Source organism: Vombatus ursinus, unplaced genomic scaffold (assembly GCF_900497805.2).
Source record: "Vombatus ursinus unplaced genomic scaffold, bare-nosed wombat genome assembly UNPS02014852.1, whole genome shotgun sequence".
NCBI classification, from domain to species: Eukaryota; Metazoa; Chordata; class Mammalia; order Diprotodontia; family Vombatidae; genus Vombatus; species Vombatus ursinus.
Window position 1 is genome coordinate 1,545,142 of NW_020954630.1, and position 24,188 is coordinate 1,569,329.

Genomic DNA, 24,188 nt, shown 5'->3' on the forward strand with positions numbered 1-24,188 from the left:
GGTAGTGGCAGGCGATGCAATCCTCACCTCCCAGAATCACATAAACTGCTGGTCCCCAGATAGGTAATTCATCTGCCCTAGGGGCTTCTGCACTACCCAGTTGTGGCTGAGGTAGGAAAATGATTGTTCATTTGTTTGTCCACTTTTTGCATACTACTGAGGGTGATTCAGTATCCTGTGGGAAGATAAGCAAAAAAAAAAAAACAACATAAGACAACCCAAGTTCACAAGGCAGTGACTAAGAGCGTAATGAGTTTATTCAGAGGAGTTTAAATGGAGAAAAGTGCTAGGAATTCAGAGGGATAGATCATTGTGGTTGGAAATAACTGAAGGTTTCGCATAAGAAGCAGGAGTTAATATGGGCTTGGAAGAATAGGGATGATCTCTGTAGGCAGAAGAATGTCAGAGGATATGAACTGAGGTAGTGAGGTGGGAATGAATATAGCATTATTTAGTGCACAGCTCAGCCTGGCTTGAGTAAAGGGTTAATAATGGGGATGAGGAGTTAGAAGAGGTGGGGTGGGACCAGATTATGTATAATCCAGGAACTATGTCAAGATTTGAGGGTGGTCAGAATAAGGTTTGCCGAAGAGATGAGGTGGAAGGGCTTACCTGTGTGGTTAAGAATGTCACAGGGTGCCCCCCAGGACAGAGCAGGACACCAAAGGATGGGCTGCCCCATATTTAATTAGTCTGGCCTAGCTAGTATCATGCTTGGTTTCTGCTGTCTCTGCTACATTACTGGTACCAGGATATCAGACCTGATGCTATTGGAAGTTCACAGCTCCCAGACTTACCCCAATCAAGGGGATGATTCTTGGAAGGGATTTACTTTAGAGGTTGGTAGACATGCTGCTGATCTAAGGCTTGCACCAAAAGTCAGTCAGCTGGGAAACCTAGGTAGGCAGTAGTGAGTGAGGATATCCCAGCCCAGGGATTTAATTGTGTGACTTCAGGCAAATGCCACCTCCATGTTTTTAGTTTGGAATGTTTGTTCTAAGGACAAAATGAGTTAATGGGTATGTGAAAGTAACCTCCAAAATTCAAAAGCATTTTATCACTTTACAATTTGCAGAATACTTCAAACCTTCCAGCAACCCTCTAGGATAGGCAGAACAGATACTGTTAGAAACCCTATCATAGGCTCAAAGAAGGGTCCAGCTATTCTAAATGAGATGGAGGCAATCCACCCGATGACCTCAGAGACTGGGGTGGGGGGGGGGGGTGTCTGACCCTGTCGCAAGCTTGTGGCACTAAAGACTTAAGAGGCCTTAAAGACGATCTAGTTCTTCTGCTCCCTTGCTTTACAGAGGAGTAAAGTGAAAAATGACCGACTTTACATACGTTAGAGAAGTAAATTAGCAGCCAGGGTTTGGACCCACTTTGCCAAAACCACTGTTTTTTGTTTTTTGCACTATCCCACACTTTCTCTACCCTCTCCACCCCTCAATTAATCTATGTTTATAACACAACATTCGGGCCCAGACTCACAGCTGGCAGGGACCCAGGTGGAAATTGAGGCCTAGAGTGGTGAGGTAATTAGCCCAAGGTTCCCAGGCACGAATTAGCAGAGCTGGGATCCGACCCCAGGTCCTGGTGCCCCGGGAGTTCTCCCACGCTCCAAGAGGGTCCCTGCGCTGAAGTCGCGCATCCCTCCGCGCGCCCCCCCCGCCCTTCGCGAGGGAGGGGGCAGATGTAGACAAGGATGGGGGAGGGAAGGGATACCCCGGTCTTCGGCTTCCTAGCGCCCCAGGCTTCCCTGGACACTGCGGGGAGCAGAGCCGGTCTTGGGTCCTGGCGTCCAGGTCCGCCCCTTGCCCAGCGCCGGGCCGTCATAGGCCAGATGCCGCCGAGTCCGCCATCTTCCCGGCAGCCCTTTGGACGCCGCTCCCGCCAGCAATTGCAGCCGCATCCCCCACCTCTCCAGGACGTGGCTCCCGTCTACCCCAGGGAGTCCAGGGCCGCTTGCGCGGAACCTGAAGGCGCCTCGCCAGCGGCGGGGGGGGGGGGGGGGGGGGGCGCCCCCCGGGGGGGGGGGGGGGGGGGGGGGGCGGGACCGACCTTGCTCTCCTGCGCTGCCACGCCCCCTATTGCCCAGAGACCAAGTCCGAACTATAGAGTAACAGCTTTTCTTTATATAGCGCGTCCCTCACAACAGCCCTGTGAGGTAGGTAATGCAACTAGTTTTACTAGTCTTACTCCCCCTCCGGGGTGTAAGAATAGGCCCCGGGGTCCGGTGACCCGCCCCCGGGGGCACAGCTGCTCAAAGTTGGCGCAGGGAATGGGACCCCCGTGCAGGTCCCTCCCCTGTCCGGGCTGTGTGGGGCCACAGAGGCCCTCGGAGCCGGGCTTCCCCATTCCCAGGCCCCTTCACCTTCGTACACTCACTCACACACACCCGGCAGCGCTGGGAATTCACATTTTTGTTTAATAGAAGTCTTTGCAAAGAACCAGAGCGGCGGCCCCCGGTCCTGTCCAGCGAGCCGGGGCCGGCTGCGACACAGCCACGCTGGGGGTCACTGGCAACTCTCACGGCGCATGGGCAGGCTGGGCGTTCGGGGGACCCAAAGGCTTGGGCATGCCCTGCACCCCCAGGCAGGGACAACAGCTGCCCGGCTGGGAGGCGGCCGCTCTCAGTTGGGGGTGGGCGCCTGCGGTCCCGGGAGCCAGCCGGGAGCAGTGCTGGTCACACGGGGAGGGGTCCGAGGGCCCCCGCAGCTCTCTCTGCAGAGCTGGGCTCCAGGGCAGGGGAAAAAGGCATGGCCGAGCTGTGGGCCGGGGGAGACAGCAGCTCCCGCTGTGCCGCGGAGAATGGGATCCGGGATGGCTTTGGCCCTGGGCTCGGGCAGGCACTAGCGGCGGTACATTGCGAAGGCCAGGAGACTGACCAGCAGGGTGAGGCCGGCCAGGCCCAGGGTGGCGGTTGGGGGAAAGAAGGGTCGGTACTGGATCTGGCAGTACCAAAGCAGCGTCAGCATGAGAAGCAGCAGGGGGAGCAGCAGATTGCCCACTCCCAACCCCGAGGGGCCGGTCTCTGACCCCGGTGGGCAGCCGAGGTGTTGGGGACCTGCTCTGGCGGCCACGTGGCAGTGGAGAACGCAGTTGGGGGGTAGGTGAAGTGAGCCCAGTGTCTGGGCATCGTCTCCTAGAAGCTGCCCTTGGTAGATGAGTCGAACTTGGTGTTCCTGGCCTGGAAACTGGGTCCTGAGGAGAGAGGGACCTGGGTAAGAGAGCAGGCCTCAGCCAATCCTAGTCCTATGCCTTGTCACAACAGTTCCCACCCACTTATTACCCCCACTTCCCTTCTCCCTTCAATTAGCCCGCACTTCCTCAGAGACAGGCAGCTAGAATTAGGAGATCTGGGCTTGACTCCAATTCCTCTACTAATTAGGAAGGCTCAGAGGTGTCAAACTAGCAACCTCCAAACAGGTTAAAATGTAATTGGGAAGTGTTTAACAAAATAAATAAAAATACAATACAACATAGATGTGAATTTGTGGTTTTTTTAAGTCAATTAGTCCCTGCAGGGATTTGCTTCTAGTTGAGTTTGAGATTCTTTCTCCATCTGATTCCAACCCATTCTCTCAGCATCACCTTCCCTGCCCCTCTCATTTCTCTCCCCACCCCTACTCACCTTTTCAAGGAGCCAATGGTATCCTGGGGCCAGGCTCTAGCCACCTGCTCAGAGTCGTTGAGGAACTTCAGCCTAAGCACCAAGGGTCCTGGCTGAGAGTTGGGAGGTGGTGCTTCTGGGGATACTGTGCCAGGCTCTGACTGTAAGTTTGGTACTCGGTGTCTCAGGGTGGGGGCCTCAGATCCTGAAGCATCCTGGCTGTTGCTGATTGTGGATACTGCAGCCTCTCTGGACTGTGTTGGGGAGGGGGTCCCTGAGTCCTGGGGCAGCAGATCACCTTGTTCTGAGGTATGTGTAGAGATCCAGGCCAGGCCCAGCACCAGGAGACAGAGGAGTGCCCCAAAAAGGACAGTCACCTCATCCCCCACCCCCTCAATCAGGGCCATGGCACCTGCCTAGGCCAGGCTACTGAGCTGTATGGGCATAAAGAGACCAGTGAGATATTAGCCTGCAGAAAACCCTCTTATTTCACTAGTCTCCTATTCCCCATTCAATTCCAGCTTCACAACAACCCTCAATTCTTTGAATTCCAGCCCCTGTTCAACATTCCTCCCCATTCCTTAATTCCTTTGTCTCCTAAAGTCCCCAAACCTACCTCTCTACTTCTCATCTCTAAATTCCAAATCCTACCCTTTGGTACCTCAACACTTCTAAAGTCTTCTAAAGCCTCTGTCTTCTAAACCTTCCCTTTCATCACCAAACCCCAAATCCCACCTTTGGGCCTCCCAATTGATCTTCTGAAAGCCCCAACTTTATTCCATGCAACATCCAACAATCAACCAAACTCCAACTCCTAACTCATTGCTCTCAACCTCTCTGCATCTTAAAGCCTCCAAACCCACCTCTGTATGCCCCCCCCACTAAAACACTAATTCTACTCTTCTGTCTGCTAAAAGCCTCTAAATTTGATTTTATACACCACTCCCATCAACTGCAAATCCCATTTCTTGGGATTTCAACTCCAGTCGCCAAAAATCCTCAAACTCAACCTCTAGACAATTTCTCCCCCATCCCTAGACCCCAAATCCTATCCCCTAGGACCTCAATTCCTGTCTCCTAAACTCCTCCCCCAATTTACACAACTTCCCAAACCCCAAGTCCACCTTCCTGGACCTCAGTTCATGCCTCCTAAACGCCAGCCGCCGCCTCCCCACCCCATCACTACACAATCCCTCTCCACCAAAGCCAAAATCCCATCCCCTAAGACCTTAAATTCAGATCTCCTAAACGCAACATCCCCCCCCCCCCCGCCCCATCGCCACACAATTCCTTCCAGCACCAAAGCCTAAGTTCCATCCCTTGGGACCTAATTCATGTCTCCTAAACACCCCCCCATTCATCTCTACACAATTCCTTTCACACCCAAATCCCAAGTCTCACCCTATGGAACCTCGCTTCCTATCTTTTTTAAGAACCCAAACTCACTCCACCTGCCCCTTCACCAAGCCCCAAATCCCACCCTGTGGGTGTTTTTTCTCCTCTGTTTCCTAGAACCCCCAAATTCACCTGTACGTCCCTATCCTCTCCCCGCCCCCCATCACCAAGCCGTAGACCCAGGATCCCCCTGGGAAGCTCCCTCCACCCCAAAAGACACCCTCAAAAATTAAAAGGTTTACGGGAAGGTGTGTGAAAACCAGGGGCCACAGCCAGGGTGGGGAGAATGGCTGGCAGGGGTCCCAGTCCCCTCTACTCACCGCGCCGCTGGTCCATCTCCATGTCGGACACCCCAGTACTTCCGGGAGCGCGCCGCCGAGGTCGCTCCTACCTGTCCACCCCGCCCCCCCCGCCCTTCGCGGCCCGCCCAGAGCATTATGGGATTTGTAGTCCCGAGGACGCCGCTCAGGCCCCGCCTCCTCGCTCGCCTAACTCTCCCGGAAACATTCCCGGGCTTGGGACCAGAAAGGGTAAGAGAAGATGGGAAAGGAGGGAGGGAGTACCCTTTCTCTGGGTTTCTTTAGCACAAGTAGCCCTAGCCAGCTGCAAGGTTATGACTTGGGGTCAAAGCTAGAAGAGGTCTTAGAAATCCATCTCTCTAATAACCTTTTTGTGTATGCACTATGGAGAAGCCTTTTCCCTTGTGCGGAAAACGCTAAGTGCATAAAATAAAACACAGAATTAAAAAGGACACAAATTATGTTGAAATTACCCTGATATATTTTTAAAACCACTTCAAAGACCCCACTTTAAGAACCCCTGATCCAGTTCAACCTCCTCATTTTGTGGTGAGGAAACTGAAACCCAAAGGTAAAGCGGTTTGCCTAATATCACAGTAAGTAGCAGGTCACCTCATTCCGAATTGACTTGCTTTTTTCACGGAAGGAGGCTTGCTGCAGAAACTAGCTTCAGTCAAATACCATCAACATTTTTTTTTTAATACCTGCAAATGAAACCTGGTACCAAGGATCTGGAATGTCTGTCTTGATCCCTATTCAATTTTGAGGGACCTCTAGTTCCCACACCTGCAACTTCCCCTTTCCAATTTCTTTGGTTTCAGATTCATTTTTCCTTGGGCTTCTGGGGATCTCACCTCCATGTAACCACATGTATCTGCAATAGGTACTAAGAGGATCTTAGTTTTCACCTCATTCTATCATTCCCCAGCTATGTGACCTTGGGTAACTCTTTAATGTGAGCAGTAGTTTTATCATCTGTAAAATGGAAATAATAATTACACTACCCACCTTGCAGACTTTTAGTTAGGAAAGTATTTTGTAAACTTTAAAATGCTGCTAACTATATATCAAAGCACCATGTAAACAATCAGTTATCTTTAGTTATTTTAAAAGGAATTATCTTAGAATAATAGAATTTTAGAACTAGAAGAGAATTTAGAGATCATTTAATCCAGTTCCTTCATCTTACAGCTGAGGACCTGAATCCTAGAAAAATAATTTGAATTGTCCAAGACCACACAGCTAATTAATGACAAAAATGAAACGTGAACTCAGATCTTCCAGGGAGCTATCAGGCTAGCAGCTAGTTACAAGAGTAGCCCATAGGGACTGTGGAGCAGCAATGGGGCACACTTGAAGAAAAACATTAATGGCTTCAAGCTGCTGGACTCTGGGAAGAAGAGATGGCAGAAGATTAAAGACATATTCTCCACCCCAATAAGCCTGCCCACAGCCTTATAGGTATGACTCCTCATTTTGGAAGTGCCAGATCAGAAGAATGGATTTTAAGGATTTCCAGGGACCACAAGAGACATCTCTAGCAGAGGAAAAGGGTGGGGAGGAAAATTGTAGGTAGCTTTCTAGATCCAGATGAGCCCAACAGAGACCAAAATAAGGGAGGAGGGGGCTTGGAGAAAAGGAAAATGAATGGAAACATACATTATGGTGGGTCCCCTTGAATAGGATTGGCAAGGGCAAGGAGAGTGTATAGTAACATTTATTGTCCCTAGTTCATTTCTTTGTATAGTATGCAACCTTGCTTAGTTATGTTTCAGTTAACTCTTCCTATCCTGTAAATCAAACATTTATCAATAGACTATTATGTGTTAAGCAGTACCTTGGGGATACAAGAACAAAGAACTAAACAATCCTGGAGGCTAGGAGTGATGGAGGACACATTGACTCCTGAGATGTGATGCTCTGGATATCAGTCAATCAACAATTTTTTATTAAACACAGAAGTAAGCGCTAGGGGTTGGGAATACAAAGACAATATTGTTAGAACCAGAAGTGAGAAACTAGGAATCCTGATTCCCAATCATACTATTGGGCCTGAGAGGAGGGAGGGGGAGAGAGGAGGAAGAACCAGGCTAAGATGGATTAAACTAGGTAATGGATAGAAGCATGATGGCATCAAGCCTTGGCCTTGTTGCTGTCTGAGAATAAATAACCAGATGCCTCTTCAGCCTGATTCAGGCAGGACAGCTTTCATTCATTCATTCATTCATTCATTCATTCAAGAAACGTTTATTAAGCGCCTGTGTGCCAATTTATTAATCACCTACTATGTGCCAGGCACTGTGCTAAGTTTGGCCTGGACACTGGTCTCTCCTCTCTCGGCCGATCAATAGGTATTGATTGAGCACCTATAGGGCCTAAATCGGTTGTCTGGGCACTGCCCACCAGAGCCCTGGTAGGTCGGGTTACTCCAGGGATGTGAGGAGCTGACCCTGGAGGCAAAGAAGGAGGCAACTGGGTAGTCTGTGACCACTCTGTGTAGATAGTAAACGGAGGAAGTGGTGCTGCCTATAAGGGTAAGGGGCTTGGGAGTGCTGCTGGGGCAAGCATTTGAGCAGGATTTCCTTGGGAGCTCGAGGGGAGGGGCGGAGGAGGAAGGGCCGAAGGAATGGTTCGGGAGGCCAAGAGATGCTTGGGGCACGTAGGGGGTGGGAGCGGAGGCGGACCGAGTGGCGGCAGGCAGCGTGCGCCGAGAAGGGGGAGGGTACAGGGGCGGGGGCGGCCGCAAGCGGGGCTAGGGCTGCGTGTGCCGGTGCCGGCGGGGGCGGCGGTGCGTGCGCATGACGCGGGGGGAGGGCCCGGGCGGCGCGCTCCCGGTCCCGTTGTTGTTGCTGCTGCTGCTGCCGCTGGTTGCTGGTGGGAAGCAGCGGCGGGCAGCGGGATCGTGGCTCTGGGAAGCACCCGGGGAGCGGCGGCCACAGCGTCTGCAGCAGCCGCGGCGCCGCGTCCGGGTCTCCGGCTCCATGCACTAGCCCCGCACCTCCGGCTCCTCGGTCCCGGCCCCTGCTAGACCCCGACCCCCGCCGCCGCCGCCGCAGCGCCGCCCCCGCCCCGGCCCGGCCCCCGCGGCTCCCGAGCCATGAACTTCCAGGCGGGCGGGGGGCAGAGCCCGCAGCAGCAGCAGAGCCTGGCGGCCTCGGGGGCTGGCGGCGGGGGCGGTGGGGGCGGAGGGCAGTTCGGCGGCGCGGGGCCCGGGGCTGGGGGCGCCGGCGGCCCCTCCCAGCAACTGGCCGGAGGGCCCCCCCCAGCAGTTCGCACTGTCCAACTCGGCGGCCATCCGGGCAGAGATCCAGCGCTTTGAATCGGTGCACCCCAACATCTACGCCATTTACGACCTGATCGAGCGCATCGAGGACTTGGGGCTGCAGAACCAGATCCGAGAGCACGTCATCTCCATCGAGGGTAAGCCAAGCTCGGGTACGCAGCGGGCTGCGGGGTCGGGGGGGAGGGCAGGCCACTCCATCCGCCGTCCGAAGGGGCCCGGGGCTGGATGTTGCCAGCCGCCGTCCGCGGGCACCGTAGGGCCCAGCCACGCCGTTTCCCGTCGGAGGGCTTTGCAGGGTTGGGGTCTAGGCCGTGCTGCTTCTCCTCTGGCGGCACTTCAGGCCGGGCTGGGGTCCAAGCCACGTTATCCTGGGACCCCGGTGCAGGCCACCCCTCTACAGTCGGGGGACGCTGCTTCGCGCCGCCTCGGGCCCAGGGTGTGCGTCAGGGTGAGGGGCGCGAGAGCTGAGCCCACGAGATTGAATGGGGAGGGGGAGGGTCGAGTTTGTCCAGTGTAAGGGCCAGGGGGAGGGGGCCGAAGATCCAGAACTAGAGGCGCGGGAGGTGAGGCTGCTCTCGTGGAGGCGTCTAGGCAGCTGCTCCGTCCTTCCCCGGGGGGCTGGGGATCCGGAGCCTCCCTGGTAATGGCATCTTTCCCGGGCCGGGCTCCTCCCGGCCCCCAGAGGCTGGCGCTCGCCCCCGGCTTTCTTCTTCTCCTCCCCTCCCCTCACCCTTCACACACCCCCACGCCGCGGCAGGGGAGCTGCGGGCCCGGGCCTGGCGCGTGGTTCGGCTCCGGGGGCCGCGTGGGCGCGGGCCCGTTATTCCACGCCCTCCAGTCCCCACCCGTGCTCTGCAGAACCGCCTGCTCAGATCCATGCGGCTGCTTCCTTGGGAGCCGCCCCTGGGGCGCTAGGAGTAGGAGGAGGTGTCTGGGAGGGGGCAGGGCTGGGCCCCACTCCGGTGCTTTTACCCTCATCCCTGGAGCTCAGGGTCTGTTTCCAGGACGGAACAACGCCAAGAATGGGAGGCCGTTTGTGAGCTTCGGACTTTTGAGCCGATCCCCAGTTCTTAGCCCCAGGATCTCAGATCGTTGGCAGAGGGACAGAGAAACTCAGTGGCACCCTAACCTTTGAGCACCAGGAAGGGGTGGATGGAATGAGACTTGAGCCATCTGTCTGCCTCACCAGGGTCCGCATTTTGATTGGAAAGGAAAGGTTCCTGCCTCCCTGTAAACTGCAGTGCTAGGTGTCTGAGGACCCTGCATGGCCCAAGGAGGAATACAAAATGAGGAAATAGTTTTTGCTGTGGAGAATATACTTGGAGGCAGGGGGTTCCTGTGCTTGACCCTTGTAGGTCAAGTCTGGGTCCGGGACTTGGCCTATCCTCTTCACACTCTTCCTCATCCCTCTTAGTCCTTCTCCTCTGCCTAAACTCCACCCACTTTAGGAGAGGGTGGTAAAATCTGGAGTGGTAAGTACCTTCAGGCTGAAGAGGAATAGGCAGGGCTGGGGTGACTTGCTATAACTGAGGCAGTCTGACTTCTGTCCCTCTTAGTTCTCCTTTTCCCAAATCTCCCAAGGCTGAGTTCTCTGTGAACTAATTAAATAATACAGTGGCAGAAAAAATCTCATTAACATGGATCTGAGTCAGTGGCCTGAATCATCGTTGTAGCTGTAGAGTATAGCATTTCTGTGGACTCTGGAAGCTTTCACTGAGGAGGTCATGATAAAATTTCTCTCCTGTAAATGTGAAGGGGAGGAAGGAGAGAGAGAATTCCTCACTTTCTCTTCTAGTTGGATTAGAGAAGAGAAAGTCTAAATCAATGGGAGATTCTCTGGGACCACTCAAACCCCCCCCATCCCAATTTGGAATATGAAGAGAGACATTAATATTAGCAGGAGAGTCCCTGGGACAGGTAAGGAAGGAAGCAGCTGGTATAGATAAGATTCTAGTCAGTGCGAAGAAAGGCCTTACTAGGTTCATGAGAATACTCAAGAAGTATAATGATAAACTACTCTTCTGTCTTAAGAGACTGATGATATTGATATAGATTCCCCCAAACCAGTTTTTGGGGATCTTTATCCCCTTGTGGTCTGAGGCAGTGGTACCTGGGAGACCCTTGGGTATTTCACTACTACCATAAATTTAGTAAGATGGAAAAAGAAAACCTTCCTTTGGTTTCCTTGTTACTTTTCAGAAACACCCACTTCTGCTTGTGTTCTAAGACACTTTTATGTCTTCTTTAAGTAACTACTGTCCCTTATGTCTCTAGTCCATTTGTCCCACGATCTTAATATTTCTCACATTTAGCTTCTGTCCCTTTCCAAATTTTCCTTTGAACTGTTAGGTGCTCCTCCACCCCTTGTTTCCTTGCCCCCCTCTCAGTCCTTGCCTCAGCTACTTTCTTTTCATCCATCCTCAATATAATGCTTAAAGGTGCCTTCTATCTACCTTGCCTCTGTGGTCATAATCTTCCCTTAATTATTTCCTGTCCTATGGTTGAAGTCCAGGCTTCTAGTTAATCTTTATTGCTCCAATTTCACTTCATCTCTAATTTCTCTCTTGCCCACCACTCTTGCTATAGACTTGAGGATTTTTTTGGGGGGGGGTGTTTTTTTCCTTCTCCAATCTTAGCCCTGCCTCTCCTGGAAATGACAGCCTCTATCCATCTGTCAAACTGTTTTGCTTCTGCCCAGTAAAATGGTCTCCTTGCCTCTTTCTTTCTTCCCTTCCTCCTACCCTTTCACTTAGAACCTTTCTCTAATGGTATTAGAGGTAGATTTCCTAATTCAACATTATTTCCCCCTTCCTCCCCCAAAAAAGAAACTCATCCTCGAATAATGACACCTCCCTACACGCACACTGCATAGTGGAAAGAACACTAAAGTAGTGTCAGAAGACCTGTATTTGATTCTCAGCTCTGCTGATTACCCTGTGACCTTGGATAAGTCATCTAGACTTTACTGAGCCTTAGCTTCTTTCTGTAACATGGGCATAATAAGTGTACTACTTTACAAGGCAAATGAGAAAAAGCATTGTAAAGCAGTATGTAGAATACATTATAAATTATTTTAGATCATTCATCTTATCTTTCTTAGATTGTCGACTCCTTGAGGGATGGCCCCGAAAGGTTTTCCAGTTAGCACCAATTAGTACTTTTGGTCAATTATGGTGAATTATTGATCTCATCCCAGAGGAAGGAGATAAGAGGCAGTTAGTTGCTGAAAATTCCATCTGGGGGTTGAGGAAATGGAACCGTAGAATTGCCCTACCTGTTCTGTTTGCTCTGAGCATTCTTCCCCAGGGCCCGTAGGTAGAGTATGGTACCACCTCCAAACCACACACACATCATGAACCAAAGAAAGAGGGAGAACTTAAAGACTTGTGATGCTAAGAAGAAGAAAGTTTCAGTAAGACTGCCTTTTTGAAATACATATATTTTTATTTATTTCATTAAATATCTCCCAATTTCATGTAAAAAAAATTAACATTCATTTTTTAAAACTTTGAGTTCCAAATTCTCTCCCTCCCACCCCTTGAGAAGGTAAGCAATATGACATCAATTATGTATGTGAAGTAAGACAAGTCTTACGAGTGACACTGCCCTCATCTTTAAAGGGGATGTCCATACCGGGTCAAGAGTTCCCATGTTTAGGTCCCTTAAATCCTTTTTTTGACTCTGCTTTTTTTTTTTTTCAATAGGCAGTCAGATATTGGAAGTTGTGAAATGTACCTGTATAATGCCAGGAGATCTTTGACTCTTTTCCACCCCCACCCCGCCATTCAGTTGGTGAAGGTGCTAAATCCTTTATACTATCCATCCCTAATAATTTCCATCCATCCCAGTCTTTTGCCTTCCTCCTCCCTAGTTCAGGTCCTCTGTTACCTCTTGTCTAGACTCTTGTAATTGCCTTCTAATTGGACTCCCTTTCTCCATTCTTTCCAATTCATTCTTCACCGTTGCCAAAGTAGCAGTCTTAATACCTAGGTATGATCGTGGCTTCCTGTTGCCTACCGAATAAAATACAAACTGCATAGCCTGGTATTCAGGACCTTCTACAACATCAACCCAATTTACCTTCCTGATTTTATTTAATACGTGTTCTTTCGAACATTTTCTGCATCAACCAAAATGTTCTCACCTTGTCCTGCCATCTTCCACTTATCTCCTCATTTCTAGGGCGAGTCATCTACACATATCCTATTTATTGAAATCCACTCCCTTGGAGGCCCAACGAATGTGCCATTTCTTCTTTAAACCCTGGGTTTTTATTGTATAAACTCACTCTCTTCTCAGCCTACTGAGAAATCAGATGTGCAAAGAAGAGATCAGGTAGAGTGAGCCGCTTGCTTATCAGAAAGTTTAGTGGAAAGGAAAAAATATTTGTAATTTACCTTCTTTCCCAAGTTTGAAGAAAGGGTGGGACCCCAGAGGAATAGCTATGTTATTTTTATAGTCATGACAACATAGATAGTACTTTTAACTTATATACAGTGATATTGTGAAGTATGTAATATTAATGCCTTCATCTTTATAAATAAGGAACTGAGACTAAATTTCAAGATATCTGTTAGGTATCAGAACTGGGGCTTGAACCTGTCTCTGAATTCAGTATTCTTGCTACTACATGATGCTGCCAGAGAGAAATTGCCTATGCCTTGGTTCTGAGGGAAAAGATAAGAATCTTGGACATGAAGTTAGAAGTCTGGATTTGAACCTTTAGTTAGAGTAATGACCTATAAGGTCCCTTCAAACTGTTGAGTTCTCTGTCTTTATAATAAGTAAAGCTCCACCTTAAAGGATGCCAGTCTCTTCAGGGCTAAGCTGTGACCCTTATAGGACTAGGGTCTCAAATATAAAGCCACGTCAAATAAGATGCCACGCTTATATTTTTATTTATTGATATATTTTATTTATTGATACATTTGGTCTTTTATACCACAATCATCTCTCAGTATATACCACCCCCATCTGTCTAAACATATTTCCCCTCCTCCTTTCTAACAGAAAGTCAAGCAAAATTAATCAACTCTGGAACCACAAATGATTGTGTATACAACATTTAGCACCCATAGTCTCCCATCTCTAACAAGAGAAGGAAAATTCATTTCCTGAGACCAAGATTTGTCATTTCATTTGTTCTGAGTTTAGCTGCCTTTCAATATCATTTCTTTTTTATGTGATCATAGTGTGCTATAGATATTTGAGTCCTCTTTCTTCTGCTTGCTGACAGTATATAGAAGACCCTCCTACCAACCAGTGGGTCCCTGCCATAAGCTTATGATTGTACTAGAAACTAGAGGCCGCAAGAAAAATAGGATGTGGGCCCTGCTTCCATAACAAAGCTTACAGATCAGTGAGGAGACAGGAAAGACTTACTCGTGAAACAATTAAGAAACCAACACAAGACTGTCCACTAATGAAGTGCTAAAAACAATGGTTCCATTGATAAGTGCCTCCCCAGTTGAGAGGGGATCAATTTATTTTGTGCTAGGAGTAGTCAGGGAAGACTTCATGAAGGAGGTAAGGCATCGACTCAGCCTTGGCATACACATGAGATTTGTGTGAGCAGAGGGCCTTCGACATTGGAAGGGAAACCTTGAATAAAGGTACAGAGGCAGGATTGAACATAGCAGATGTGGCTCCATGGCTAGAGTGGACAAAAGGTATCTATCAGGTAATTTTGGAGAATAAGGTCTGATAGGACTGGCCAGTTATAGTGGGCTGTAGGAGCTGGGCAGAAGGTTTTTAGACTTGACATAAAAGGTATAACCACTTTGCCAAAGGTCTTGAAAGAGAGCGGCCTTCAGACCTTGTTTCTTGTCTAGTTTGACAGCTTCATTAAGACTTGAGGGCCGTGGTTTGGGGGAGAGGGGAGTGGAAAGTGGCGTTGGTGAAGCCTTTCAGGACTAGAGGAAGAGGTGGCAAGGGTTTCTTGTAAATGCTCCAAGATCTTGTGAAAGGGGAAGGGTTTGGGGAATGATAATGATGGAAGGTGACTTGAGAGAGTTCCCAGTTGGCAGTGAGGGGCAAGGAGAGGCACTGAGATGCCAATGAAGCCTTCCCTGGGCATTGTTATGTGAAGTGGCATCTGAGCTCCCCATTTGGCCCTTAGTATATAGGAGCAGTGCCCTCCCCATGCCCCCCCCCCCCCCCCCGCTTTCTGAGAGTGCCCTGTGAAATAGGGGAAGCTTCCGGGGAATGGTAGAAAGAGCCCATGGATCAGGAGCCAGGGAGAGTCTTTCTGTAGTACTCACTGGTTGTGTGATGACTATGGACAACGCAGTTCACTAACTTTTCTGAGCCCCTGTTTCCTGTGGGAATAATAATGCTTGGCACGCACCCCCCTCACAGGCTTGTAAGCAGTAAGTGAGATGTAAATGAGTCATTATTAATTTGGGGGAGGGGAGAAATACAGACTTGTGATTTTATTAATGTAGGGTGATCCCTTTCTCTCTGCGGATTGGGAAGGGAACAAATATTTATTAAGCACCTACTGTTGTTCCAAATATGATCTCATTAGATTGGTAACTCTTCTGCAGCATGGAGCCTCAGAGAGTTGTCTGGGGCTACCAAGAGGATGTGACTTGGCCGGGTCACACAGCCAATGTGGGTCAAGGTCAAGACTGGAACCTCTGAGGTCAACTCCTTGTTATTGTTACTCATAAGGGAGGAGGAAGCTGTGAAAATCAGGAGCAGGTTTCAGAGGGGTAGGGAATAGTCTTATTACTTACCTGTTAGCCTCCCTACCCCAAAGTATCTCCTGTACTGCCTGAAATTTTTCACTTCATTATGTTAACTACCTGAAATTCTGTCTATTAGAGATCCCTGGGATTAACTAGCATCCTCTTAAAAATGCAAATAAATGCCTTTCAATTAGCCCAGATCCTATGTACTGAGAGAGTGTGAGTTTTAATTGGGAAGAAGAAAGGTAAATAATTTCGAAATACATTGAAAGGGAGAGTAGGCTATAGTGGTTGTGCTGCACTAGGTACCTGAGGAGAAGAAGGTCATTAGCATGCCGGAAGAAAGGAAACAAACATTTATTAAGCACTTATATATATATTTTTTAGACAATTGGGGTCAAGTGACTTGCCCAGGGTCACACAGCTAGTAAGTATCAAGTGTTTGGTCTGAGGCTGGATTTGAACTCAGGTCTTCTGGACTTCAGGGTCGATGCTCTATCCACTTCACCACCTAGCTGCCCCAATTATTGTATGCCACTACAAATAGCATCACAACAACCCTGGGAGTTAGGTGCAATTGCTACCCCCATTTTGCCATTGAGAAAACTGAGGCAGATAGTGGTGAAGTGACTTGCCCAGGGTCATGCATCTAGTAAGTGTCAGAGGCTGAATTTGAACTCGGATCTCCCTGATTCCAGCTCCCAGAGGAGCGAACAGACCTAGTCTGTTGAGTCCCCTTTTCCTAGTTAGTACTCCCAACCAGGACTAGTTTTTAAAGCTCAGCTTCATTGTGGGCTAGCATGGGACCTAACCATCATTTATAACATTGTTTCCATGAAAAATTTCATCCCAACTTCCAAACGTCCTCCTTATAAACCCTTTTTGAACATTTCGTAAGAAGGGCTATGCTCCTACTACTGCTTTCTATATCATTTATCTTTTCGCTTATCTCCCCAAATATATTGTGAGCTCCTTATAGATTTCACTATTCCCTTCAGTACAGCAAATGCTTATTAAAGCCAGAAACATCATCCTGTACCTTTGTGGGGCTTTTAGTCTAGTAGACGGATATAACTCATTCTTAGCCAGAAACACCATCCTCTGCCCTTGTGGAGCTTTTAGTCTGGTAGAGGGATATAACTCATCCATATCTAAGTAGTGCAAAGTGATACATGATAATAAATGGGGAGCAATTAAGGAAGGGGATACGTCCGGAAAGTTTTTATGGAGGAAATGGCATTTCAATTGGGCTTTGAACGATGGCTGAGAATTCAATTGAGGGTGGGGCTGGAGAGCTTTGCTGGCTTAAGTAGAGAGAATGCAGGTGTGTGTATGATAAAGTCTGTTTAGAAGGCCTCTTCTGCAGCACTGTGGGAAGCCTTCGCTGGTCTGCCCTCTGTCTAGGAATTAGATCATTTTTTTTTTTAAATGGTTCTGTTGATAATTGAAATTACTGAGAAGGGAGGGGTGGTTATGGGGGAGGGGGGGAGTGTGGAGAACGGGGAGGGGGAAGGGGGTGCAAATAAAGGCAGGGGATCCAACGAAGCTTCCTCAAAAGAAGGTTTGGCCTCTCCATTGAGGAGAGCTGGATTCTGGTCCCAGTTTCAGCCCCATATTTATGATCTTGGACACTTCCCTTTCCTGGCCCTCTTTTCTTATCTTATAAATGAGGGGGTTTGATGGGAGGTTTCAGTCCCAAAATCCTCTGGTTCTAAGTAGGTGTCATTGTTACCTTTGGAAAATGTGGAGCCTAGGAAAGGGAGTTTTAGGCAGCTAGGCCCCTCCTGGACTATGGAATTTAGGAGAAACAATTGTGAAACCGAATCCTGGGATAGGAAGGAAACGGATAAAGGAGAAAATGGTGTGTTGTCTGTTTCCAGCTTGCTGTATGTGTGTCTTAAGGGGTGAGGGCTTTCGGGGGAGGGGGAGGCAAAGACTTGACCTAAATAACCTTTAAAGTTTCTTCCAGCCTGAAGTCTGTGATGCTGTGCAGGACCGTAGTTTCCTGTGAAATGTTACCAGTACAGAGGAGAGCTCATAGTCTCCCTAGGTCACGTAGAAAGAACTCCCAATTGGGAGCGTGCCCCTCTCTGTAATCCCCAGGGCTTAGCACAGCCTCCCACATGTGCTCAGCATCTCACACATGTTGATGATGAAATAAACGTAGGATTGGTTAACAAGACTGGGTAACTTAAAACCCATTGGTAATTCCTGTTTTAGGTCATAGAATCATGGCATCTTGGGAGTTGGAAGGACCCCTGGAGACTGGCTAGTCATATTACAGATGGAGAAACTGAGGCCTCAAGAAGGGACAGACAGGCCACATAATCCAGTGGAGCTCAAGCCTTCAAATGGGCTTTATAGTTACCATATCTACCAAATGAGGCACTTGGACCACATGTTCTCCAGACTGCGTTTCTCAGCTAATCCTTGGGCTAAGTTCTTTGCCCTCTCTAACATGTGAGTTTTACCTTGGTCACAAATTTTAATCTCCTCTCTGTGGGAACTACGAACCTGTCTCCTCCCCACTCTTATAGGGAAGGTGTTAATGAGCTACCAGATGGCCAGAAAGGAGACGGATCCAGGGCTAAGATCCAGAACTAAGAGGAGGGACCCAGGGAGCTGGGAACCTGGTTAATTCACAAACTGCATAATTGACTTCTGCAGAACAGAATTGAGGGCAGTTTACTGGGGACATCTTCACAGACACCTGGTTCTCAGGGAAATAAGGCATTCTGTCACCTCAGAAATGTTAAAGAATAAGGTAGCTAGGTGGTGTAGTGCATAGAGAGTACCGGGCCTGGAGTCAGGAAGACCTGAGTTCAAATCCCACCTCAGACACTTACTAGCTGTGTGACCCTGGGCAAGTCATGCTGCCTCAGTTTCCTCAATTATAAAATGGGGATAATAATATCACCTACTGCAATAAAATGAAATAATATTTGTCACAATCTTAGCACAGTTCCTGGCACATAGTAGATGCTATATAAATGCTAGCCATTTTTATTATTCAAATTAGTTATTTTTTATTGTTATAATTAATATCTCATGAATGTAAATGTATAGCCTATATCAGATTGTGCATCGTCTTGGGGAGGGTGGTGGGGAGGAAGGGGAAGAAAAATTTTAAACTCAAAAGCATATAGAAGTGATTATGGATAAATCAAACTAAATTAATAAAAAATAAATAAGTATTAAAAAAGAATTAATATCTCAAACCTTATATAATCCTATAGGAAGGAATAGAAACTGAACCTGTCATTTCATTTGTTTAGAGAACTTCAGTTAAAGAAACTCCAATGACTAATGCAGGTCTTCACTTTTTCTGCAATCTTACAGTTGCCTACAACATTGAGAGGTTAAGTGACTTGCCCAGAGTCACACAGCTAATAAGTGTCAGAAGTGGGATTTGAACTCAGCTCTTCCTGGCTTCTAAGCCAACTCTCTAGCTATCTGGTGTTAAGGAATGTTAAGGGGTCTCCTGGTTAACGCTAGCTGCCTCTCCATGTAGTTGTTGCTGTTCAGTCTGACAAGGATTCATGATTCTATTTGGAATTTTATTGGCAAAGATAGTGGAGTTGTTTGCCATTTCCTTCTCCAGCCATTTCACAGATGACGAAACGGAGGCAAACAGGGTTGAGTGACTGGTCCAGGATCACACAGCTAGTAAGTGTCTGAGGCTGGATTTGAACTCAGAAAGAGGAGTCTTTTTGACTCACTGCCCCACCTAGATGCCCCCTCTCCGGCATAGTACTTTCAATACTGTGTTCAGAAAGTACATTAGTACTTTCTTAGTACTAAGCACAGCCCTGCTAGTTGTAGTGTCAGTCTTTAAGCATTTATTAAGCTACTAATTGTGCCAAGTACTGAGTGAAGTGCTGGGGATACAAAGAATGCCAAAAGACAGTCCCTGCCCTCAAGGAACTTAAAATCTAATGGGAGAGACAACATACAACACTAAGATGTAGACAAGATGGATTAGGACCCTTCAACAGAGGGAAGGCCTTACAGTGGAGAGGGGGCAGTGGAAGGTGGGGCTTGAAGGAATCCAGGGAAGGAAAAGTTGTTGGAGACCTCTAATTCCCCCTGCCTCCTGGGAGGCTAAAGCTGGTGGATCACTTGAGTTCAGGAGCTGGGGGCTGCAGGAGGGCTAAGCCCACCTCTGTAAGGAGCCTCTTGGGAGTAGGGGAGGCCAGCCCAGGTTGGAAAAGGAAATTAAGTTGAGAGGCCAGTGGAAAGATTGCTGGGTTTTGAGATCTGAATCCTGGTTCTGCTTGATTACTGCCTTGGGACAAATTACTTTACCTCTCTGGGCCCCATTCTCCTTATCTGTGAAGACAGGAGGACTATATCCGATCTTCTAGGACTGTGGTCTCATAGAAAGAGATGTCTTTGATCTGCATATTCATTTATTTTATTTATTTATTTATTTTTGGCCAGGCAGTGGGGTTAAGTGACTTGCCCAGGGTCACACAGCTAGTAAGCGTTATGTGTCTGAAGTCAAATTTGAACTCCGGTCCTCTTAAATCCAGATAGAGCTGGTGCTCTATCCACTGAGCCACCTATCTGCCCCTGCCTATTCATTTAGAAAAACACAAATTAACATTATCTGTGTTGCATTTTTATTTAACTTGTTAAACATTTCCCAATTAACATTTTGGTCTGGTTCAGATCTTGGGAGTTTTGCTGGCAGTAAATTTGACACCTGTATGGGTGCCTTCAGCTCTCAATCGATGGTGTAGTGATCATAGGTGGGCTTGAATTTGAGTGTTCTGACCCCAACACTGGTGCATGCTGCCTCAGTTACATTATACTTCCTCTTTAAGCAGGAAACTTGTTTCATTTGAAATGTTTTGGATATAAATGTTTCTGAAGTTTGCCTGCTTTCTTATTTACTGAATATAAATTAGCTTTAAGAAAAGTAATTCAGATTCATCTTTCTTATTTAGTTTACCTCACATTGTATGTTGCACTTTACAAAGTACTTTTCCTCACAAAGACCCTGTAAGGTACAATTATTATCCTTGTTTTACACATGGGGAAATTGAGGCTCAGAGAGTTTTAAGAAATGTGCTTATCAGTCAAGTATTTATTAAATGCCTGCTATGTGCCTGTCACTGGATATACAGAGACAGAGAAGAAATATCCCCTCCCCTCCCACTTCCAAGAGCTTATAGTTAGAGGAGACAACGATAGAAGATAATTTGGGGAGAAGGCACTGGTGACTGAGGGGGTCAAGAAAGGCCTTGTGGAGAAGATGTCCTTGAGCAGAAGGCCTAGCATTTAGCCTGCCAGCTGTGGTCTTACAAACATCAGTTATAGTGCTGGGGCCTGTTAAGGTATGCTGGGCTCTTTGCCCCTCTCCTAAATGACCTCAGGCTCCTCCTGTGTTTTTAGTTTGTATGAATCCAATTTTTGTGGTCTTTCATTGCAGTCAGGCTGTCTGATACTGTCAGCTCCTTGATGCTATCAGTAAGTGGACCACTCTCCTGCTTTCTCATTTGTGGCCTTGAAAACTTGACAGTCACAGCTATTGGAATTGTAGGTGAAGTAGAAGAAGACAGGTGCCCAAAAAGGGCCTGAGGGACCCTTGATGACCAAAGTATGATAGAGAAACATTACAGCTACTCCAGGCCCTCTTTTCTTTACATTTATATAGACTCACAGGGTTTGCAAAGTGCTTTCGCTAGATTCTCATTTGATCTCAACAATAGCCCTGGAAAGTAAGACGTGGAGGCATTACTATTCTCATTTTGCACATGAGGAAATTGAGACTCAGAGAGAGGTTAAATGACTTGGCTGAGGACATACAGTGCCAATTCAGAGCCAGGATTCTAAGTTTGGTCCTAGGCATTGGCCCACCTGGCTGAATTTTTGTACAGGTGAGGTGTGACTGCATACCCAGGTCAGAGTTTACCAGTCTTTTTTAATCCTCATTCTGTCATCACCAGAAGGGAAGTGGACGGAGGGGAGAAGGATCCTCATTCTAAAGGGAGTCATTTTTGTGTATCAGTCTTTCCCAGCCCTGACTTCGTTTTGATCTAGTAAAATGTCCAAATTCTTCAATAAGGTCTTCCTTGCTCCTTCCGCAGCTGCAATGTGGGGCTTAGGGACGGGGTGGCTAACAGCAGGAGATGCCTGGAAGCAGGACAGAGAAAAAGAGGTTTGGTGTTAGTTTATATTTTCAAAGAAAGGAGAACCCTCTAACGTTATGCTAGACCCAGTAGTTATTGCAAAATACAGTTCTGGATAGATCATATACTTGAAAGTACAAATACTTTGGAGAGGCCTCATACCTTTAACCCTTTCCAGATAACAACTGTGTTTAAGTTAGCATCTTAGCCTGAATAACATCACCTGGAATATGACTTTAAGGGTGAAGGGCAGGAGGAAGGAAAGGGACCTTCCTTGTCTTTTACAACTCAAACAAAGAGGCTTTTTTTGTCTCCCCCCCCCCCCAGCTAAAAATCACCTCCTTCATTTTTTTCCCCTAAAGCGCTGGTGTCAATAGGACTTGAGGAATAGAACTTCTCTGATCAATCAATCAGTGTTTCATGCCCAGTTCTGTGCTATAAAAAAAGCCCTAGATGGGGTGCCTGCCAGTAGTCTTTTAGTTGAGGAGTCAGGTACAAATGGAGCAAACATGAAATAATTAATGAACTAAAAGTTATTCTATATAATGGGATTAAAGAGTAATATAACAAAGTGATGAATTGTGCATTACGGATCATTAGAGAAATGGATTGTGTTAATAAGGTGCTGCTTATATAGGGCAGACATGTAAAAGGAGATAAGGAAGGGAGAGTTCTTCCAGGAAAACTTAAAGGAGATTGGAGTGAGATTTGGATAAGTAGAAAGAAGAAAGAATGTGGCGGGTTAAGGGGAGACAAGATGGACAAGAGGATGAAATGAACAGAGGGTGGGGGGAGATGACAGCCAGACCCAAGGACAGGAGAAGGTATAAGTGCTAACAGTTGTACAGAAGGAACCTTCAAGCCCATCTGGTCCAAGCCCTCTCGATTTACAGATGGGGAAAACTGAGACTCAGGTTACTGAATGACTTTGACTGGGGGGGGTGCCACACAGCTAAGAATCAAGAGATGGAGCTTGAACTTAGGTCTTCCATAGGCTCCAAATCCAGTACTCTATTCACTATGTCAGCTGTGGTAGAAAGTTATTTTTTTCTTTTTGGTAGCTCCTCCAAAGACAGGGAGATAATTACAGTGTTGTTGCTTTTGCATGGATTAGCTATGAAATTTGAAAGCTGGAGGTGGGGACCCTAGACATCACAGGTCTCAAGGTAGAAGGAACTTTTGAACTCACTTAGCCCAACTTCCTTATTTTATAGATAAGAAACCTAAGAGGCTGTGACTTTTCCAAGATTGCAGATAGCAGCAGAGCTGAGATTTGAACCTAGGTCCTTTACATATCCAGAACTCTTTCTACTATGCCTTGAATTTATCATGGTATTGCCTGATAGTTTTGTGCGTCTTTTGTTTTGGTACTTTGTGCTCCTCATTACATCAAGGATGTCTACCTGGACATTTTGTTCAAGCCCTCTTGTGTGTGACTCTCATCCATGCTTTAAAGAAAAAATATCAACCAGCATTTATTTTCTCTCCCTCCCACCTGTTCTTCCCCCTGAAGAAAAAGAAAAACAAAACCCATATTTACACATAAACATAGTCTAGCAAAATTAATACCCACATTGGCCTTGTCCAAAAACATGTCTCATTCTGCATATTTAGTCCATCTCTGTTGGGCAGTGAGGAACATTCACCATTATTGGTCATGTCTTTTTCTAAGTCCCTCATAGAAAATCTAGCCAGTGAGCCGGAGGGTCCTCTTCCTTTGATTTTTTTTTTTTATCAGGGTCGCTCTCAGCCTGTGCTTTTGTTAATTCCTCCATATCAATTCAAGATTACCCACCTCTTTTTCTGGTCATACAGAAATTCTACTCTTTGCTCTTCTATATCAGTTCTCTCATGCAAGCCATCATTGGTAAAAATGGTGTGGCCCATTTAGACCCACTGTATCTTTCCCTTACTCCTTGGGTTACTTGTGGTTTTTTGATTCAACCAAGGTCCTAGTGTTCATGATTCACAACCACATAACATCATTAAGAGAATGTTAGTGTTAAGGAAATGGACTTTTTGCAGTATGGAGTATTTTGGGATCATTACAAGTGCTTCATGATTTCCCAGATACCATATATAGGTCAAACTTCTCAGTTCTGGCCCCTGGCTTGTTGACCTGTTGTGTTGGCTCTTCCAAAACATCCTTAGCAATGGGCTAATTTGATGGACTACATATCCTGTCCTGAACAGAAATGAGCTTTTCAACCAGTTTGGTTTTTTCGAGTGAATGATTAAATGAACCCTTTTCATAGGGAGACACAAGGTATGTTGTACATCAAGGTTGGTGGGAGCGCTCAGGACTGTCTCATTATAGGATCATAGCTTTATCTACTCCATCTATACCAACCCCTTCATTTTACAGATCCTAGCACGAGAGTATAACTTTATAACGTATGTTGGGGAGACACTTTCTCTCATAGGAAGAACCTCCAAAGATGCATTTTATTCAGTGTAGTCAAAAGCTTTTTTTTAAAAAAAAAAAATCAATAAATACAATAGGATCTTACATTCTCTATCCCTCTCAGTCAGTGGTTTCACCTAAAAGATGTGGTCTGCCAAAAATCCCTCTGTGAAAGCCTTCTTAGGTTTTCATCAAAGATACCTGCTGTCCTTACTTTGACCACTCTCACAAAGGCTTTATAGGAATTAGAAAGTAGGAATGTGGTAATCATAGACCCCTATAGGAGACAGAAGGGACCTTTGAGGTCATCTGGTTCAGGAGTTCTTAACGGTTTTTTTTGTCATACACCCATTTTGGTCGTCTAGTGAAGC

The 24,188-nt window shown here is 47.2% G+C and overlaps 1 protein-coding gene across 1 annotated transcript; it reads right to left on the reverse strand.

Moving 5' to 3' along the window:
- Nucleotides 1–2,112: 2,112 nt before the first annotated feature.
- TMUB1 (transmembrane and ubiquitin like domain containing 1) lies at nucleotides 2,113–5,391 on the reverse strand. Its single transcript, XM_027841039.1, has 3 exons — nucleotides 5,329–5,391; nucleotides 3,635–4,047; nucleotides 2,113–3,204 (listed from the first exon to the last, which is right to left on the reverse strand). The coding sequence occupies exons 2-3, from the start codon at nucleotides 4,018–4,020 to the stop codon at nucleotides 2,853–2,855; spliced, it is 738 nt and encodes a 245-aa protein (XP_027696840.1). The 5' UTR covers nucleotides 4,021–4,047; nucleotides 5,329–5,391; the 3' UTR covers nucleotides 2,113–2,852.
- Nucleotides 5,392–24,188: the final 18,797 nt, after the last annotated feature.

What these genes read in the sequence shown, in the direction of transcription:
- TMUB1 (XM_027841039.1), bottom strand. Translation starts at nt 4,020, where the DNA reads ATGGCCCTGATTGAGGGGGTGGGGGATGAGGTGACTGTCCTTTTTGGG. An exon ending in ACCATTGGCTCCTTGAAAAG is followed by an intron (nt 3,205 to 3,634) that starts GTGAGTAGGGGT and finishes CTCTCTCCTCAG; the next exon opens with GACCCAGTTTCCAGGCCAGG.